The sequence below is a fragment of the Watersipora subatra genome, chromosome 6 (assembly GCF_963576615.1).
Source record: "Watersipora subatra chromosome 6, tzWatSuba1.1, whole genome shotgun sequence".
NCBI lineage: Eukaryota > Metazoa > Bryozoa > Gymnolaemata > Cheilostomatida > Watersiporidae > Watersipora > Watersipora subatra.
This window is the reverse complement of record NC_088713.1, coordinates 27925530-27947113: the sequence shown is the minus strand read 5'-3', so window position 1 is coordinate 27947113 and position 21584 is coordinate 27925530. Positions and strand designations below refer to the sequence as shown.

The 21584-nt window shown below is 35.4% G+C and overlaps 1 protein-coding gene across 1 annotated transcript in view; it reads right to left on the bottom strand.

Moving 5' to 3' along the window:
* The window catches only part of LOC137398181 (uncharacterized), a 63414-nt gene extending 46601 nt beyond the window's left edge, over positions 1-16813 (bottom strand). Inside the window, exons 1-5 of the mRNA XM_068084287.1 lie at positions 16720-16813; positions 11133-11260; positions 10289-10322; positions 1881-2021; positions 1152-1207 (exon numbers count right to left, since the gene is read on the bottom strand). Coding sequence (XP_067940388.1) covers positions 1152-1207; positions 1881-2021; positions 10289-10322; positions 11133-11228 — 327 coding nt within the window. The 5' untranslated portion in view covers positions 11229-11260; positions 16720-16813. The remainder of the gene's footprint in view (positions 1-1151; positions 1208-1880; positions 2022-10288; positions 10323-11132; positions 11261-16719) is intronic.
* Between the last annotated feature and the right edge of the window lie 4771 nt (positions 16814-21584).

Below are 21584 nucleotides of genomic sequence, written 5' to 3'. Positions count from 1 at the left end.
AAATTTACATCGTAAAAATTAGCAACAAAATAGTATATTAACCTTAGTAACTTAAAGTTTGTAGTAAATAATATATTAAATATTACAATAAATTCGATATCATTTCAATCACGCACAATCAAGCCTTTACGAAACACGATTAATACTGAAATGAGAGAGAGAGCATCGCAACTCTTTCAGGTGTTGTGGGAGGGATTTCAGCAAATAGCACAGCGGCATCTTCACAACTCCAACGTACGCGGTGCAAACTGTGAAACATTTTTGTTATGTTGTGTGGCGAGGAAAGTGCCGTAGCGAGTGGTTTAATGCCGTAATATTCACTGTTACGACATTAAACCTCTTGTTACGACATTTTCATGGCCTTATTTGTTCTACATCGCAAGGCGAATAAACCGTAAGACAGGTACGATGTAACCCAGGGGTCCATTGTAGTAAAGTAGATTCAATAGCCGCTTCCATAATGTCTATTACTGCAAGGCGAATAAACCGTAAGACAGGTACTGAAACATTAATCATATCAGAAACACCGGACATACCAGAAACACCGGACATACCAGAACTTAAACTTCCTAGGGCAAAACAATCGTGAAATGAACAGCAGAGCTAAAAATAGACAAAGTCAGCAACTCCAGATATTAACAGAGTGCCAGTAACTGGTATCAACAAAAATATTGTAATTTATACCAGTGACCTTCGTAAGAGCTAAAAGTGAGAATATTTCCATCCATATGTAAATAGGCTGTTATCATCGTACAAAAATGGCAGTGCACTTTATTAGTCAATAGTATGCTGTGTTATATTTGACTACAGTAACAATTATTACAAAATGGAGACCTAGCTAGTCAAAATTAACTTTATTTAGTATAGTGTCAACTCTAATGGCTGAATGGACAAAATAAAGGTGGTATTGCATGGCATGATCTGAGTGATTTATAAATGCCTGCGCTGGCTAATACCTTAGGATAGAAACCACCAACGTACGTAACAATTGACAGAGGAACCAATTTGAAGTGAGCAAGTGACAGAGGAACCAATTTAAAGTGATCAATTGACAGAGGAACTGATTTCAAGTGACCAATAGCAAATTACAAACAAGTCTTTAATTAAGACCAATGAGGGATAATTTTACTAATATTGGCACCTGTACTTACCCTGCCATCCAAGTAACGATAGATTTTCAGCATATACCCTTCTGCATCATACAAGTCTGAAAGAGGATAAATACAGCTATACTAATAATAATAATGCAGGGTGAGATCCTATCTTATAATGTTAGCTATGGAGACAATTGCGAGATCCTCTTCCGGCCTTCTACACAATACTAAAATGATATGCGACCTTATGACCTTTGACACAATACTGACATGACCTTATGACCTTCTACACAATACTAATATAAATGGGTATGACATGAAATAACTGTTCTCAAAGGTCAGTAATGTTCTCTGTTGGTGTTTCAAATTCAATCATATGAAGGATCAAGTCATCTGACAAAAAAATTAAAATTTATGATGTTTCACTTTTTTAGCAGATTCAAATAATTAAAACTTGTCAAATTTTACAATACTTTGTTAGAAAGTATAGATATTTTTCTCTCACCATTGTTTCAACCGTAAAGTTGATAAAATTTGGTCACAATAAAAATGATTGGAAAAGAGACTTCCACAAAAGACAGGCCCAGTTGTGCATGTCTTATAAGGGTAGATGTTATTCCTGTCTCCACCAAGGTCCTTTCATGGATATTAAACCTCATCCTGTTGTTTGCAGTTCAGGCATGCTAGACCAGTAGGTCTCGATTCATGGCATAAATCAACCAATAGTAAACTCTCTTCAGCCTGACTATTTGCCTGAAGAGGCTACCTGGGCACCTTGAAGCCTACCTTGAGCGGATGGAGCGTTCCATGAGATTGTCAAGCTGTTGAAGTCATTACCAGGGCTCTTGAACACAAGGCCAGTGTGATTGATGACTTGAGAGAATACGCTCCTTTCTATTCTGATATTACTTTGATCAGAGCATTTATCTGCAAAGCAGGCAGACTGATGAGTTCACCAAACAATGAAAGGACACAGGACAACAACAGTGAAACCAGACCTTGAGAGAATTTATAAAACTGTTTCTTGAGCTTGCATTCAATCGTTCACTCTGGAACCGATTTCGTATTCACTAAAAACTATGAAATGATAGTCAACGATTATAAGAGTAAAAAGATGATTTGATATAGAAGGACTAGCATGAGTTTGTTATAAGTAGCTTGTTTGTAACGAGACAACAATAGATAGAACAGTGATATCACACATTTTTACAAGGAAACCATCAAAAATAGTTTGGTACAAATGCCCTTTTATCTCCTATAATTTCCAAATTTATAATAATTTGTGATGTAATCAAAGCACTCCAATTAGATGTATATTTAAAGGAATAACGGCTCCAATTAGAGATATACTTAAAAGAGCGATGACTTCAATCAAGGATGTCTTCAAAAGAATGAAGCCTATTAGAGATTTGAAGAAAAAACAACTCCAATTAGTTATGTAAACAAAGGAATAATGACTTCAATTAGCGATATACTTGAAGGAAAAACATTCTCATAAAAATGATCTTCCAAACATACAACTTCTACAAACCATTGACAAAATTGCCTAACCATAGTAGGTTGTCACTTTATCATAAGCTCATTATCATAAGAAACATGGTTGCTAAGCACTTGCTGATAAGAATGCTAACCAGTATGACATCATCAGCAGGTGCCTGCCTGCCAAGGTTACATCATTTGCTATGTTTCCATGGTGCGCAGTACTGCGAAGCAGCCCCCTCCGATGTCGAGGGGATTGTACGTTTCCATGCTGCGCAGTGGTTTTCAGCAAATACTACAAATTAGCCAGAGAGGAGAAATTGTATAAATCGAATCGCCTGATGGAGAAATAGAATCGATCACGGATACCGAACGTCATAAACGGTCTTCTTATGATTCTGTCGTCATCATACTTTCATTTACAATACACATTCACAAGGTTTTACAAACCTTAACACACTTTTTACATAGTAATGTATTTTTAATAAGTATTTTAAGTAATATATTATTTAAACGTTTATTTAGGACTTGCCATCTATTTTTTCGAAAAGTGTTGGCATCGATAACACAAAGTCCAGGAAAGTAATCACCTCATCATCCTCGTGAATGCAGACCATAATTAAATTTAGGTGAAAGAAGATCGGAAGAATAGTAAAAAAACAAGATTAGCAGGACAACCTTTGTACTAGTTTATGGCCCTCGAAGAATCCGTCTCCATGGCATGAGAGCTATGCGCAACCACTGCGCAGTCGCTGTTTCCTTGCTGCGAATTTGCACTAGCTTCGCACTGATCAGTGCGCAGTGATTTCAGTGCGAAGACGCCGTTTCCATGATTCGGAGATAGCGCAACTCCGAAGCACTGCGCATCATGGAAACATAGTGATTGTTTAGTTAAAAAAGAATCTTACCTAACCACTAAAGCATCACCTCCCGCCAGCAAGGGTTGTACTAAGAGCTTTGGGGTGAAATAAAAACAGTTAAACCTTAAGAACATTAACGTATTACTAAAGAAAATTCATCATTGGCTTACGGCATCAGTGGTAACCGTGGTAACAGTGGTAATAGTGGCACATGGCTAGAATAGATGTTTTATTTTTTAATAACATATGCATCATTGTTTTGTTTCGGGTTAAATCGATGTTTCTATGTTGTTAGGAAACTTTGCAGCATACAAAGTACTAAAATATCCTGCTACACCTATTGGTGACATATTGACAATTAGTTAGATTGGAGACAGTAGTAGGACAACTAGTAGGCAACACCTGTACATGTACCATTGTTCTAGATTTTTCTGTACATATGCCATTGTTCTAGATTGTTTTGTACATATACCATTGATCTAGAATGTTCTATACATATGCTATTGTTCTAGATTGTTCTAAATTGTTCTGCACATATGCTATTGTTCTAGATTGTTTTGTACATATACCACTGTTCTAGATTGTTTTGTACATATACCATTGTTCTAGAATGTCCTATACATACGCTATTGTTCTAGATTGTTCTATACATATGCTATTGTTCTAGATTGTTCTGTACATATACCATTGTTCTAGATTGTTCTATATATGTCATTGCTCTAGATTGTTCTATACATATGCTATTGTTCTAGATTGTTCTGTATATATGCCATTGTTCTAGACTGTTTAATACATATAGGCTACCATTGTTCTAGATTGTTCCATACATAGGCAGTATGAGGCTATATGACAATTATAACTGAACTGCTGCCAACTGGCTTATCAAGTAGACTACTCTATGAAAATACTTATAAGTAATAATTACAAAGCCCAAATGAAAGGATATAAAAAGTTCTAACCTAAACTTTCATCTTTTTGTCTCCATGTATAAACTCGAATAGGCTCTTTAAGGTGAAGTTAAAAAGAGCCGGCTGCCTCGACAACCCAAGGATCGACGACACGACTGGGCACCAGCTCGATGGGAGACACGGTGGTCGATGAAAGTTCGGTCGACCGAGTGACAGTTTCCGACGCTGACAGAAGACTGAAAGACTGATGGAGCCCGTATGAGACAAGATGATATATGAGGAGGCTGAATCGCTGGCAGTCTCTTGCATGTTGTACTTCGTATGCATCCACATTGAATCACGTGTTCATATACATTCTTGATCAATACATATTTATCTTATTGCCTTGCACTCGGTGGTTTTGATTCTTGTAGAGCAGTTAAGGAGACACGGCAGTTTCCTTTACAATTAGACAAAAACATAGTGACCAGAGCTAATTACTATAACGCAGAGAGACAATGCATGGCAATAATACAGGGTTCACTAAACGTTAAAACATTAAAGGATAACAAATCATAAATAATACATTATGGATATGCCTACACAGGATGGTAAAATAAAAATGGTCAGTAGGAATCATGTATTTATAATAACACTAGCACCCTGGCAGTCACACACACACTTAGAGACCCTCCGGTGTAATAACTAACTGCGTAAGTACTCCAATAAACAGCAAGGAGTAAGATTAGTGCAGGTGGTGTATTGTCAGTCTACCAAGCTGACAGTCGTGAGTTCAAATCCTGTTAAGAGCAATCTTTTTCCAAACCTCAAATAGTGGCTCCAGATAGACGAACGAACACGGTTTTTATGATAGCAAATGTTATAGAAAATATTCTCTGCATTACTTCTTAAACATTTTATCATTATAAGCTTGTTGAGACATTTACTACGAGTGTTCGTAGATTTGTGATTTAAACACAAGTTGTCTAATATTGTTAGCATGTGGAAGAGGCAGAACTAAAAAAAGTTGAACAGTCTGATTTTACCGAATACACGCAAAGGTTTTTGTTCCTTAAAAGTGCTCGTAGCCATGTAGTTTAAAAACAAGCATATTTAGAAATGCCTTTCTATGATTACGTACTCCGAATATGCGGCTTGTCTCACCTGTCAAACTAATTACTAATACTCCACGTTGACAGTGATTGAAGAGGTCACATGGCACTCTATTTATACTACTCACTGCCAAGCAAAACATTCCAGATATGGCAGCTAGCCAAATTGCTACTCCTGTAGTTTTCCTGGTCATTATTTAACCCAGAGCGCTATTAACTCTATACCAGTATGTTGATACTGGATGAGGATTCTGAGGTGGGCATATAAAAAATATAGCCATGTTTTTACAACGCAGAGTTGCAGTGACTGCTAAAACAATTTTTAAAGCCAGTTAGAGGGCTAATGTATTAGTTGTATGAGAAAAATATTGAATTGTAAGAGCTGATAACTCCCAAAACAAATTTGTCATTTGCAGGGTGAAACTTATCTGTTTTAAGTTGAAAAGGATACACAGATGGGGTGACCAGACCAGCACCTTTTAGTGATTTTCGGCGGCTAATTAGCCAAAATTGCAGTCTAAGCTCATTCACCTGGAGTTTCCAACAACTAATTTACTAGCAACTAGCGCACTGTACAATGCAATCAATGCAATGTACATACAATACATCCATACATTGTACATATCCACACGCGAGTTGTACAACACAAACCAGAAAGACTTGAAATAGCCGCAGACTGTTTTGTACAACGCAAAGCAACTGTTAAAACAATTTATTAACTATTAACTTATTAACAATTTTATTAACTTCATAACTACTTTATACCTTCAATCAAACCTTCTATTCATCTGCCCAAAGCCACACTTGGAAGTTAAGATAAAAAGCATCACTCGGAAATCAAACTCTGATGTCCGGCCATATATAGAATGGTATATAGTAGCCGGACACCCGATCATCTGCACCATTCGACTACCTTGCTGTATCTATATAAATCTCAAAGTTTGTCATCGTCTGTAGTCGTTCGCTGCCTGTAGTCGTTCGCTGCCTGTAGTCGTTCGCTGCCTGTAGTCGTTCACTGCCTGTCTAGTAGCAAGTCAAGTTTATCAATGAAAATATGTATCACAGAAAAATATGTATCGGTTGATTCCTTTTACAGGGTGAGAAACTTGTGAAAGGGAGGCTTAGCATTGGGTTTAACAAAGGGTAGGTTTAGCAATACGAACACTGGACTGCTCAAATTAGCCATTGGCAATGTGTCATATAGCACATATGGCAACGATATCGTATAGCTGTAGCTACAGCTATACGATATCACTAATCATTAGATGTTAGACCAATCACCAAACGTTAGACAAATCACCGTAAGGTCAATTGTCTAGGACCGACTGTCCAGGACCGACCCTAATCATGAATCCCTATATACATGTATAAGGGATGCAAACACATCTTCAGGCGCAAACACACTAGGCTACCCTACAGGATGAATTTATTCGCTGAGTTATATTTCGCGAAAATTGTCTTTTCATGCATATTCGCGGATGAGTTTATTCGCGGCTGAAAACTGCCACTCTCTAGGAAAAGTTAACTCTATTATGTCTACCAATAGAGTAAACCTTACGCATGCACGGCTGCGCGCATTGCGCGTTTGGTTTTCTATTTAGCTTACAACTACGGGTGGATCGTGCTAAGCTATAAATTCTTTGCCGCGTTCAGAGGTTTTCACGAATATTCATAGATTTGGAGGCCTTTGATGAACCAACAATTTGTGGTAAGTAATGAGTTTTTCAGATTTACTAAATGAGTTGAATTTTACTTTGGTTCTTTGGTAAAACGCAATATTTATTTTTTCCATCCTTACCGCTTCATTATTTGGTTTAGTGTGAGAGAGATTTTTCATCATACACGGAAGAACAAACAATTGAATGAACAATGTCATTCTTAGAAGATCACCAATCATTCAGGGAGGTCTTGAAATTGAGATAGAAGTGGCCGCAGCTGCTAACGAGGAGAATATACAGTATATGTTTTAAAAAAGAAACAAAAATGCCTTTACGAGCACAAATCTTTGGCCAGCCGGCAGAACTTTACAATAGTAAGCCACAAGGAGATTTCTGATGATAACTTCCTTACCAGCCATGTAGTAGCAAGAGAATCGCTTTTAACATCTACCCAAGACAGTGACAAAGCTGCTATTACCAAAATAACTAGTCAGAGAGCACCATTACACGCTAGTATTCACTTATCAAGAGTACCAGTTTAATTTTATTGCTAGATAACCGCCATAATGACTAAACTGTTTTTATTTACTCCATTCATCGTTTGTAAAATTTTATTTGTATTTGAAGTATTTTGTTTGTACACTCAAGTTTGTAACAAATTATAATATATCTATACATGAAATAAAATATATAATTTAATCATGTTTGCTGCAGCGATATCAAGGAGTTGTTGTCGATGAAGGGGTCTAAGTTGACTGGTTGCTTCTCTGCCAATATTTCTGCCTTGATGAATATTACTACTTGTCTCTAGTTTTCGTAATCGGAGTAGGTTGTTTATTCTCAAGCTGCAGTAAACACAAAAAAAGAAAAAAATATTAACAAGTGTCAAGGAAGTACAAAAACATTAGCTGAAGTATTTAATGAAAGCGGTCAGTTGTTAAACAAAAGAATTAACTAATGCAGTTAATTATGGAAAAACGTATCTGCACTGTAAATCAAATACATACCATAATACCCAGATCAGAATCATGAACGTCCTCAACTTAGTTGCATAAATTGTAAGAGAGGTGAGTACGGTTTTTCGTTTGTTTTATTCAGAAGGAAATTAGTTGTGGAACTGCGACTACTCTGCTCTCTTAAGGAGAGTGCTCCCATATACAGTACATATATTTTCCCCGGACCGTTTAATGGAACCAGGTAGGAAACCGTATAAGAATAAATGATTTATAGAGTCGCTAACACGTTGGCTTAATTACGGCCAAACTAACGAAGTATTAGCGATAATACACATAATAAAGACAGGCACAATATGTAAAATATATAGAGTAATTATATGCAATTAAAACACATAATAAAAACAGACACAATATTCAAAATATATATAAGAGTAATTATACGCGAGTATGAACTATAAAAATTTATCAGAACTTATTTCTGATAAATTCGTATGGCCACGAATTTATCAGAAATAAATTCGTGGCCTAGCGTCTGCCAAAATATAACATTAACATAGCAGGTTACTACCATTTAATTTATGACAAGCAACACTTTCTTACCAATTAAATCCAACCACAATTATTTTGCACTCAACTATAAAAACACTAAGTGAGTCACTAACATAAAACTTGTTTATGCAACAAAATAAGCCTGTCGATCTAGTTATCTAGTTGTAAGCAGCCGTGTTGTTAGTTATTTGAACATGTTTCTAGATAATAGCAGCAAAAGCGATTTTAGTATTATTTAATATTTTACAGTCTATTTTTTGTTTATATTTTAAAAACATTTTTATGTAAACTATACAAGTAATTTGATTTTTTAAAAATCACAATCATATTTCAGCTTTAGAATAATAGTAGTTTAAGATCGACACTTTATTGGAACATAAAAGCAGAATAATTTCCTCCGTACTAGCTGAAGCATTTTCAGACGATGTTGGAAGCATAAACAAGAATGTGAAGTGCAATATATGCCAAGAAGAATTTGCCTACCATCACAGCATATCATCATTAAACATCATTAAACTAACTCTAATCATACCGCTCAGAATTTATCACCGGCTGTCGCAGACAATAACTACTACTATTGACTACAGCCAATACTGTCCCCTGTGAGCGGCTATTTTTTAAAGCTGGCAATATTGTATGTAGGAAGAGGGCATTTCTTCATTGGGATAATACAAATAAACTATGCTGCCTTAACTTTTGGCCGGCGTAATTATAGACTTTCATGGACTACTTTCATATTCATAACTAACACATTGTAACTTATATACATTGAAAATAACATGTACTTCTGTTAACAATAATTGTCTCAAATATAATTAACTTGTATGTAGTTGTATTATTTGTTTTCGAATATGCCGGTTTTTGCGAGATTAATTCTAAGATTAATCGAAGATTAACTGGTTTAGACCAGTTATTAATCGTGATTAATTTTTTTAATCGTTGTGCAGCTCTAATATAATGTATACAAAACTTTATATACAATACAGTATATATATATATATATATAATCGGTAAAACAGACTATTACTTTAGATAACGCATTTTATTACTGATAGTTTCACGCTTGCTGAGAGCTTTGAACGGTACATTGACTGCAAGCATGAAACTATAAATAATGAAGAGTTTTATCTAAAGTTATAGTCTGTTTTACTGATTTTAACATTGAGTACTCTGCTCGGATTTTACGCTTCTATATACATGTATATATGTAGTAGCTGTGCCTCCCGGTGTTGCCCGTGTATTAAAAATCAGCTTATAAACAATGAGAGGTAATGAGAGTTGCCTGCCATGTGTTATTAGCCTGGCACATTACCAATGGATAATTTGAGTAATCTTACTAATAAGAGCTACCGCTTCTCAATGATGCTTCTCGTGCCTATTTGCTCTCAGATAGTGACATCTATTACCTAACAAATCTATCAAGCTCGTGTGGTTTAGTTAGTAAGGTGTCGAACTGGCTAATGGGAGGTTCCTACATTGTAGATCAAATCTTTTGCTTTACGGTTTCTTTATTCCAAGATTTTAATAGCTATAGATTGACATATACAACGGCGGTTGACCAACATTGAGAAATATATATATAGACCTGTCTCTAAGACACATAAGTTTCTTGAGGTTTGACTGTACTAAACGTGAAACAACAAGAATTATAAAATTCGAGACCTTTTATGATTGTATAGAACTAAAAACATACCTTTGTCTTCTGAAACCAGGCATGAAATGGTCTTCTAAAAAAATCAAAGACTGTCATTAACAAATTGTAGCCAAGCAGAAGACATCTACCCGCAACTGTTGGTATGATTATTTGATCTAAGTACACAAAGAAAAAAAACAGTGCCATAGCTAACCATTGCTACATATAAACAGACAGTGTAAATCCTGAGATCTGCTCAAATCCTGCTCAACAATATAATGTTTCCTACTAAACTGTTTTAAGTTGTCAGGGGCAAGAAAGCGAAAGACAGCTTGTGATTGGCTAACAGCAAAGTAAGAAGGGTGATGATGGGCTAACAGGAAAGGTAAGAGAGGTTATGATTGGCTAACAGCAAATTGAGAAGGGCTATGATTTGCTAACGGAAGGGTAAGAGAGGTTATGATTGGCCAACAGAAGGGTAAGAGAGATTATGATTGGCTAACAGAAGGGTAAGACAGGTTATGATTGGCTAACAGAAGGGTACCACAGAGAATGATTGCCTGACAAAAGGGTAAGAAGTCGTGGTTGGCTAGCAAAAGGGTAAGAGAGAATATGATTGAATAACAGAAGAAGAGAGCTTTGGAACTGCTTTGGGTAATTTGAAGAAGAAAATTTGCAGCCACATCAGAAGTATTAAAGTTTCACTGCAAGAGCTGAGGCTATCAGATAGTGAATCCTGTTGATTTCAATTTTTAAGCTACCAAAGATCATGGTGATATACATAACAACAAAATAGAATCAGCCAATCATATTCAAGGATTGCTGACTGCTAGCTTATGTCAAATTATTGCCAATTTTAAAGTTTCCAAAATGGTTAGGGAATGGTTACTGGCTTAGAACTTACAGAGGACTCTGTGGTGCACGGAATGACATTTGCAAAGCTGGGTAGAACACAGCAAACACAAAGAATTAATCCGATTGAAATGGTGTTCAGCAGCATAGTGAGATCAGGACTGGTGGAGCGAGCCACACCTGCAAAAAATCAGACGATGACATGATACAGGATTAACAATGTGAATCACTCAACAATTGTCTAAGTTGGAAAAATGTAGTCACTTTTTACAATTAAATTTTGATGCAAGGTTTTAATTTAGCAGAAACAATTGCAAAAATGACTCGACCAATGATAGCAATTGTAACAGTGGCTCGACCAATGATAAAGTCAGCTTTTCGCTAGAGTTTGATGTACAGTTTAGCTTCAATCGGCGAATCTCTGAAGTGCCTTCAGCTTGGTTAACGAGTTTTCTAGCAACTAATGCTAAGATCACCTTAAAGATGTGATAGGCTCAAATTTTAGTTGATTTCAAAAGAGAGAATTTTTTTGTCTATCAGTTGATATGTTGTTTGTTGTGTTAGGCGATCTCCTTGTCAAGATACTTTAAGATTAAAATCGAAAAAGATTTATTGCGGTAAAAACGCCCAGGCCAAAAAACCATGCCAAGACTTGTCTAAAATGAGGTAACGAGTGATACAACCTGTCTCTATCTCGTGTATTCACAGCGGCTATTGCGATAAAAGTCTAGTCCTACGCGGCTCTATTGGCGTATATTTTATAATTTTATTTGCTCATGTTGGCTAGAATAAAATTTTTAATCCAGCTACAGATACATTATTATGAATGTCTCAGACGCCTCAAATAAGGGAAATGAAAAACTTGTCATATTAGCTTCCTCTAAATGCTGTGTAAACATCTGAGTACTGACAAAGATTCTGCCGGTCTACAGTAATTAATGTAGGTCGACGAGTTAACTTATTTCATCGCAGCTTTTGTATCAGCTAAGTTTGCAGTTGCTACCCACACCGGAAACTAGCTACTAAACAAAAAAAGCATGCCCCCATTTTTGAAAAGAATATGTTCAAATATATGCTGAAACCAACTGCATCCTAAAAAGTCATGTGTTATAATCAACATTATTTAGTCATTATCAGTATCAATTTGTAGCAAATATTTACTGGTCACATTCGAAATAGTTAATTCAAGTACAAAACAAATGGTTTTATGAGTTTACTGATATAGTGAATGCAAAACAACATCAATGCATTGAGGGAAGTTCTAGTTACATTTATATTTTTCCAGTACAATTTTAGAAATTTAATAGATATTCCAACTCGAGTTACCTCTACTCTTAAGACATGTATTGATCACATTCTCGTTAACTTTGAATCAAATGATATAGTGTGTGGTACTATTACTAAAGACACCTCCGATCCCTTTCCAATTTTTGCAATCTTTCAAGACAAAAACTGTAAGGTAACTCCCAAAATATCAAAGCGATGTTTCAAAAATACAAATTCATATAATCTAGAAAGTATATATAAAAATGTAAAATGGAACCCTGTATATGATGCAAGAAATGTGAATGAAGCATGATAATTTTGCCAAATTATTACTGAAGGTTTTTGATAAAATTGCTCCTTTCAAGAATCAGAAACAAAAAAGCTGTGTTAATAATTATATGATGAAAGGATGGTTTACAGGGAATATTAAAACTGAGATGAGAAAAATGATTTACTTTTCAAGAAATACATTTCGTTTCCTTTTAGTCCAAAGCTTAAGTGTTCAAAAAAATAAGGCCAGTCCACTCATTAAAAAAGCTAAATGTATGTTTTATGAAAAGCTAATAGCTGAATCTTCCAACTCTGCTGAGATATGGAAAGTGGTTAAGAAAGCAAGTGGAATAAAAACTATCGAAGACAACAAAATTGTTAAGTTGCTTTCAGATAGCAATGATGAAATCATAACAAACCAACTACAGATAGCAAATAAATTTAACAACTATTTTACCTGGATAGGACCTCAGCTTGCTAAAGCTTTTCCTGAAAGCCAACTCGACTTACATTCAATTAGGTCTAAAAGCTTTCCGGAATTTAAATTATTTCATGTGGATGAAAGTTTTGTTAATAACACTTTAACTGGTCTAAATGAAAAGAAAGCTGCAGGATTGAATTCGATTCCCGCTAAGCTTGTTAAAATGTGTGCACCCTACCTTACATTACCCTTAACCTGTATAATAAGCATGGGAACTAACATTGGCACTGTTCCTACTAACATGAAAATTACAAAGGTACTAACGTTATTTAAAAAATGATCAGAAATGGTGTCTAGCAATTATAGACCTATATCAACTCAACCAGCTTTTTCGAAAGTTTTTGAGAAAGTTATGAGCGCTCAGGTGCTGAACCATTTGGAAACACACAGCATTATAATCAAACATCAATATGGGTTTCAAAAAGGGAAAGGCACACATAATGCTCTAACCGATTTTTTAAATCAGTCTTTTCTGCTTTAAATGGAAAAAAACATTGTCCTAGGTATTTTTATTGACTTCTCGAAGGCTTTCGACACCATAAATCACTCTATTTTGCTTTTAAAACTCACAGCTTATAATTTTTAATGTAGCACTGTCAAACTACTTAAAAGTTACCTTTCTGATAGAACTCAGTCAGTATATTTAAATAAATCTACTCTATCAGAATCACAACAAATTGAATGTGGGGTTCCACAAGGTTCTATCCTTGGCCCTACATTGTTCCTTCTCTATTTATTATTCGAAACCCTTCTCTACTATTTTGTTTGCTGATGATACAAATCTGTTTTTTACTAACAAGAAATTAAATGATAATATCCACGAAATCAATTCAGCTTTAGATAAAGTTCAAAATTGGTGTCCTGCAAACAAACTAACCCTTAACATTGATAAAACAAATGTTATAATAATCAAAATAAATTCAACGAAAAGCCAATAAATAAAGTTACAAATGTGAAATTCTTAGGAGTAGTTATTGACAACTCATTAAACTGGTCTTCTCATATTGATTATTTGAGAAGTCAACTGCATAAAAACATGGTTATAATTTTCAAAGCCTCAGAAATTTTTCCAACTGACATTTTGGCATTGCTTTATAACAGTTTAATAAACAGTAAACTAATTTATTGTTTAGAAGCATGGGGCAATGCTGCAGAGTGTAACTGCGACAGGTAACTTACCAGTTGTCCAGTATTTGGAATGACTTACCAATATCGATCAGGTACATTGAAAATTCAAAGTTTTAATATTGCTTTAAAGAGGCATCTACTTAACTCATTGGGATGGTTTTAGGTCATAATATGTGAACATTATTATATTAAAAAATTGTCAACTCGGTCCCTGCACCTTGATTAGCCCTGCTACTGCGCACGTGGGCCTTCATCACTCCCTATTGTATTATGATTGCTTATTCATATATGTATATTTATTTAGTTTATGTCTCTGTGTGCATCTGTTTTTATGATGAAAATAAACTCAAATCAAATCATAGCAACCGCACTCTAAAAACATTACATTTTCATGAATGCTGAGAATGACTTGGACTCATAAAATCCTAAGCCGTATTGACAATTTTTACTTTGGGAGCCCATTGTGCACTATATAAAATGCTTCATTTGTGTTGAAAATGATATGACTACGTATATACTTCATCCCATCATTTATATCTAAAGTAGAGCAGAGTGAGATGACTCGTTGTCATTATGTTGTGGTTATAAAAGAGAAAATCTTTTCATGAAAGAAAAACCTTTACTTCTGATTCTCTCTCTTTCCCCAATAGTATAATTCAATTCTATGCATAGCTAATGGTTTACTAATAACCAATAACAAACTTACTGCTGTTAACTTATTGCTCTTCTTAAATACTTATTCTTAAACTGCTGGCAGACAGTCTGTTAGTGAAGTGAACTGATTAACTCACAACACTGTCTTATATACTTTCACTAATGGATGCGATAGACTAACTCTCCTATTATATTCTTATATGACCCTGTATTACCACCTCACCAATACAATTATGTTGAAGAAAAAGATCAATTGTTGTGAGTCAGAGCTATAGCCTCAATTGGGCCAACTCAGCTTTAATATCGTACATATGAAACCTGTTAAAAAGAATAATAAAAAGTAAAACAGCTTATCAAAATTTCTTAAACACCTTTCAAACATCTTCTAATTCAATTAAAATGTTACAGGCCGAACGAGGTACTTCTTTTACAACCTACCGGCACTATTAGCAAAAAACTACTCTTTTATACTAGATCAAAACAGCTCATACTAAAGGCAAAAAGAGTTCTCACGTTTTTTTGCCTTTAGAGGCTCTCAGTGAGAACAATCTGATGTGATCTTAAAAATAAATCATACACATTAGGTTTTCTATATACATTAATTAATAAGTTATATAAAGTGTTATTAGTCTAGGTCTAGGTAAAACTCGAGCCTTTAGACCCCGCTCGCGGGTAAAAGAAGGCCTTCAAAATGTCTGTCAAAAATTCGATAAAATTTCATGGCTTTCCTCGCAGGTTGCGGGAAGTCCTGGGCATAAAACTATATTGATAAAAACTCGAATTTGACTCAATGGCGGGGGGTTCCCCGTTAGTTGTTGACCTTGTATTATGATCATGAATTGTATCTTGTAAATGCTTAAAACTATCAACAAAAGAACTGTGCTTGCTATCTGTTAAAATTTCTAGCATCAATGTCATGCGAGCACTCTTACGCCTCGCCTCCAACAGCTCTAGATCCAAAAACTGCCTTGCTTCCGTAACACTCTGTTTTCCCCTCAAATCTGAAATAAAACGCACAGCCCTTCGCTGCACATTCTCCAACGATGTTATCTGCCTAACTAAATGAGGGTCCCATACCTCACCTGCATATTCCATTATAGGTCTACACAAGGTGAGGTATGCAACCCTCTTCACCTTTCTGGGGGCCTTAAAAAGCACATGCCTCATCATACCCAACCTCTGAGAAGCCTTTGCCGTCACCGAATCAATCTGCAAGTCCCAACTAAAATCACTAGTAATTTCAACTCCAAGATATTTAAAAGCTGATACATTCTCTAACGCTATTCCTCCTAAAAAGTAATCCACAGAACTATCAAGACCGTTCCTACCAAACCTGACTATTTGACACTTATCAGTGTTAAACACCATACCCCAATGCTCAGCCCACCTTTCCAACAAAAACAAATCTTCCTGGAATTTCTGGGAACTATCTAAGCTGTTAACCGGGCAATAAAGAAGGGCATCGTCCGCAAAAAGTCTTATTGTCGATGTCTTTATAATGCTACAAATGTCATTAATGTAAACTAGAAAAAGAGAGGGCCCCAGCACGGAACCCTGAGGAACACCAGAAGTTACTGCAAGAGAACCAGACGTCGCTCCCTCCACAACCACTCTCTGCATTCGGTCTGCCAAAAAATGTGCTATCCATCTAACTACTGCTGAGTCAATACCAATAAATAACAGCTTTTCAATTAAGAGACCGTGAGGTACTCGATCGAAAGCTTTCGAAAAATCCAACACTGCAGCGTGTACCGAGTCATTTCCATCCACCATTTTCATAATGTCATCTACTGTTGTGACAAGTTGGGTAGTGCATGAGAGTTAGTGATGTTATACTTACAATTCCACAATGACGACTACCGTGCTTACAAATTACGTATCATTTTCATTGCCTGCCGTTTCGCCAGTGGCGTACAAAACAAAAGAAGCGTGACTACATAAAACAAAAACAACAAACTTCCTTGTACTTGACCACGTTTTTGATGAGATAGGTTTGCGGGTACCAAGTACAGCTCTGTAGGTACGGGCAGTGTCGTATAGTTTCACTGAGTCCCGTGATCAAAAGCCGGAAACAAAAACGCTTGATTCCAAACAAACCCGATCGACATACTGATCTCTAATGTAATATTCTTACCTCGCTCTCAACATATCACTCTTATGCATTTACTTTACTTTATTACAAAAAAAATATTTGTAGTCTCTTGTAGCAAATTTTGTCTTTTTTAATTAGTATATAATACAACAATCAATTTTAAAGCGACTGCTAATAGGAGTAGTTTTTTGTTGAATAATGTTGCGGCCTCTCCATTATAACTTATATAAAATAGTAGGCGTGGCCTGTTTGTTTCGAATCGACCGAGCTCCCGCATACGCTTCTGTTGGTCGCGGGACTGTGAAACACACGGCTCTGAGGACGGGGAGGATATAAATAACCATAGTTCTCAATATAAAAAGCAAATCGTATTTACGCATTGTATTGCTATTAATGCGTGTGTAACGAGCTGTGTTCGAAGTAGCCGAAAGTAGCCCATAAGAATAGCCCCAACGAATTATACTACCTCTAAAATGGCTAAGGTCATTTATTTGCGTAACATATTGAGCGCGTTCTTGGTCTATGCTACATCGTCACGCTCCTTTTTATAGTAACCTAGCAACATTGTACAGCATTTAATCTCAATGAGCTTGTGGGTGCTTTTATCCATCTCCAATCTTAATCAACCTACTATCAAAGTCAAGATAAAGATCTACATATTCATTCAACCTATATATCAAAGTCAAGCTAGCTAAAGATCTACAGATTCTAGGCTATAAGTTTTTGTTGTAGATGACTATTGGCATGGTTTCAACACTAGGCAGACAACTCTATATGGGCTCTATATAATTGGCATTTCTTATCAACAGATGTTTCCACTGGATTTAAGGATATCATTGGCATTGCTTACCTTACCAGCCCAGTAAACTTTAGCTTTAAAACTTTTTGATTATCAACTAAGAGATCACAATAGTTGCTTACATCACCAAGAGCAGAAAACTGGCCAAAACTGTTGTGTACATTTGACTAAAGTCTTGCAACCTACATTGTTTTGTTCAAAAAATGGTTGGATTGACCTCGAGCCTAGATTAGCTTTAGCTATTGCGCCAGTAGGTCCCAACACTCAATATTTCTTGATTTGTGTTATATTTATGTGATATTCGTTGATATAGACCAAAAGCAAACTATAAATCTTTATTACATTATGCTTGACCATCAAATTTTTTTGTGATTCAGAAAATAAATGATCTATGCATAAAAAATTAATAAGCCAGATGCTCTGATGATCCTAATATATTGTCTAATAGCGTTATAGTATACATAAATTATATAATAAATTGAACTACTACATGCCTGCAAACTGTACAATTTGTATTCATATATCTATATATATATATATATATATATATATATATATATATATATATATATATATATATATATATATATATATATATATATATATATATATATATATATATATATATATATATATAGAAATATATCTATATCTATATATATATATACATGTATATATATATATATATATATATCTATAGAGAAGTCTTAAAAATAAATACTAACTTAAACCGGCTATAGACAATTTATGTCACAGCGACATAACATTTCACTGCCCTCTAAATATTATGTTTTTGTAGCATTATGTCTGATGTTCACTTTATGTAAATCTAGGTTTCTTAAGTTGACAAAGTGGTGCTGTCTTAAATAAAAGTATGTTTCAACCACTAAAGCTAATAGTGAGAAGTGATGATTATCAATTCCTACAGAAGTGTCAGTACAATGTTGCTTTAATTCAAATACATCATAGCGTGCAATCTCTTCTCTTACACATTTCAGAATCTTGGGATATTTCAAACATTGATTTGCTGATGTAGCCATCGTCAGATACTTTTCGGTGCATAGAACAGTAACTGTTGTTACAACAGAGTCAGAAGGAGAAATCAAGCCACCATTGTTCTTAACTTTTAATAGAACATGAATATCATCCTATTTTCTAACTTCCTTAGACTGAATTAGGGAGAGTCTACGTGGCTCACAACACAACTTTTTAAGCAGTTTTCTGACAAGCCAACCAGATAAATATACAGCAATGTTACCAAGAACAGAATGTCATGTAATGTTTAGCATTCTTTCTGGAAGCATAGTTTGTCTGTCAATAACATCTTCAACATAATCTTCACTATCAACAGTTGGTGGCACATAGGTAGTAAAAGCTTGTAACAATAGTTTCATCCATAGATCTGACATTACCAGTAGCTCCTGGTGTAACACTGCATCTTGTAAGCAAGCGCTTAAAGATATGCTGGAACTGCTTGGTTGTTGTTCCAGCTTCCTGAAATAATAACAGTTATCCTTTGGTGCAATTGGAAATAAAATGGAAATGGTGCTAAAATATAGACTGAATAATAATGATTTATCAGTTTTATCGATCATAGACTTATCGATCATAGACTCATTGAAGTGGGCACTACATAGGATTTCATTTTTGCTGGGATCTCCTGCCGCTTGGAAACAGTCCATCAAGTATGCCATCTTTCTCGTTCTTTCTCTTTAATAGGAAACCTGATGATAAGAAAACTAGGTAATCAAATTATTAAAAAACATACAGATTAGGATTTGTGGTCTTATAGTCAGTTATAATTAGGGGAAACGTTTATTGACAAAGAAAAGACTGAAAGATTGACTTTCAACCTTTTAGAACAATGTACCTTTGATGTTCAGGATGTTTTTTTGTGTTTTAAAACATTCTTATCAACTAACAGAAGTTTACTTTATTAAAAAAAACTTGCTCTAGTGATAATGATTAAGGATTGCAGTTACTAACAAAGTCTGTTTCATGTAACTGGCACTCCTGATCTATGAGAACAGTGACTGCTGTTATTTGAATTTAGCAGCACCAATACTGACCTGCTTTGTCTCCCAAACAAGCCAAGATGAATCAACCAGCAGCACAAATTAATTCTAGTTAAAACAGTCAACGATAGTGATGTGTAAGATAATAAAAATCAGGCAAAAGTTCACTAAAGGCTGGCTGTGAGTAGTAACAGAAGCAAGCTACTAACCAGCTATTAGCAAGCTACTACTAACCAGTTGCTAGCAAGCTACTACTAATCAGCTACTAGCAAGCTTATAACCAGCTACTACTAAAAGCTACTAACCAGCTACTAGCAAGATACTAACCAGCTACTACTAGCAAGCTACTGCCAACCACCTATTAGCAAGCTACTACTAACCAGTTGCTAGCAAGCTACTACTACCAGCTACTAGCAAGCTTCTTATGGCGCCTTACAGTGCCTCGCGTTCCGTGTTCTCAACTCGAGTTGTGTAACTCGAGTTGTAAAACTGGGGTTGTATTTACAAACTCGAGTTTGTAAAAGTAAGGTGCAGTATATGGGTATTAAGGTAGCATAACTGTAAATCTAGTTATATTAATAATGGTACATCAATAGGCATCTGTTAGCTAATAGAAATTAAACTATGAATGTACTGTAAAACTAGAGCTAATGGTGAATTAGAGTGTCCCGAGTTTGCAACTCGAGTTGTGCAACTCGAGTTGTACAACTCAAGTTCATCAAAAACCTAGACTGAGTTCTTTCAATAGCAATTCGAATTCAACAACTCGGCTTGAGAACATTGAACGACACTGTAAGGTGCCATACTAAACAACTTATCATTTCATTTTCTCTAGCTATATTTTTAATATGGGATTCTCTTTTAACATCAGTAAATTTTGTTGACATAATTTCTATGTTTGTTCATTTTCGGTGTACATTCAGTTTTTTGTCAGGTTCTAGAAAGATAACTCTTTTTTCATTTGAAAAAGAAGTGGCTCCCACATGACTGTTTTTAGTTTGCTTTTTACATTCTACAATTGTTTTTGTCTCTTTATATTTATATAAGTACATATGCGCAAATATCACCATATATATAATTTAAATTTGTATATATAAATTTAAATTATTATTATTAATCGATTATTAAATTTTATATAATATGCGCAAGTGCAGCTCTGTAAATGAGACACCCCAATTACTCACTTTGCTTTTATTTTACGAACCTTGGTTAGTTTTGCGTAAGACAACTCGAGTTCATCAAAAACCCAGGCCGAGTTCTTTGAACAGCAACTCGAGTTGAGAACACGGAATGCGAGGCACTGTAAGGCGCCATAAGCTTCTTCTAAACAGCTACTGCTGTACTAGTGCTACTAATGCAAGGAATAAAACGCTAAACTCACCTGTGAAACAATATATCATTAACTCTCCGTGTTTCAGAGTTGTCGTAGTGGTAGCAATGAATGACAAAACACTGATTTCCCATAAATAAATAAGTTTTTTTCTTGGGATAACTATGATCCACCATTTCACTAATTACAGCCCATGTGGCAGTAATCAAGATGGCGCTCAAATTGTTGCACGGAAGTTCATCGGTTTAGATAGGCCAATGCCATTCCAGGGGTAGTATAATTCAGTGAGTAGTCCCAAAAATCGCGAATGCTATGCTAGCGAACAAACTATGAAATGAGTAATAGTGCTGAAAAAGGCCATGAAGGAGCAACTCCATAGACATTCAGTTCCGATGGACGGATAAAATGACGAGGCCACTAGCTGATACATGTACAGTCACACCTCTACATACGAGATGAATGCGTTCAG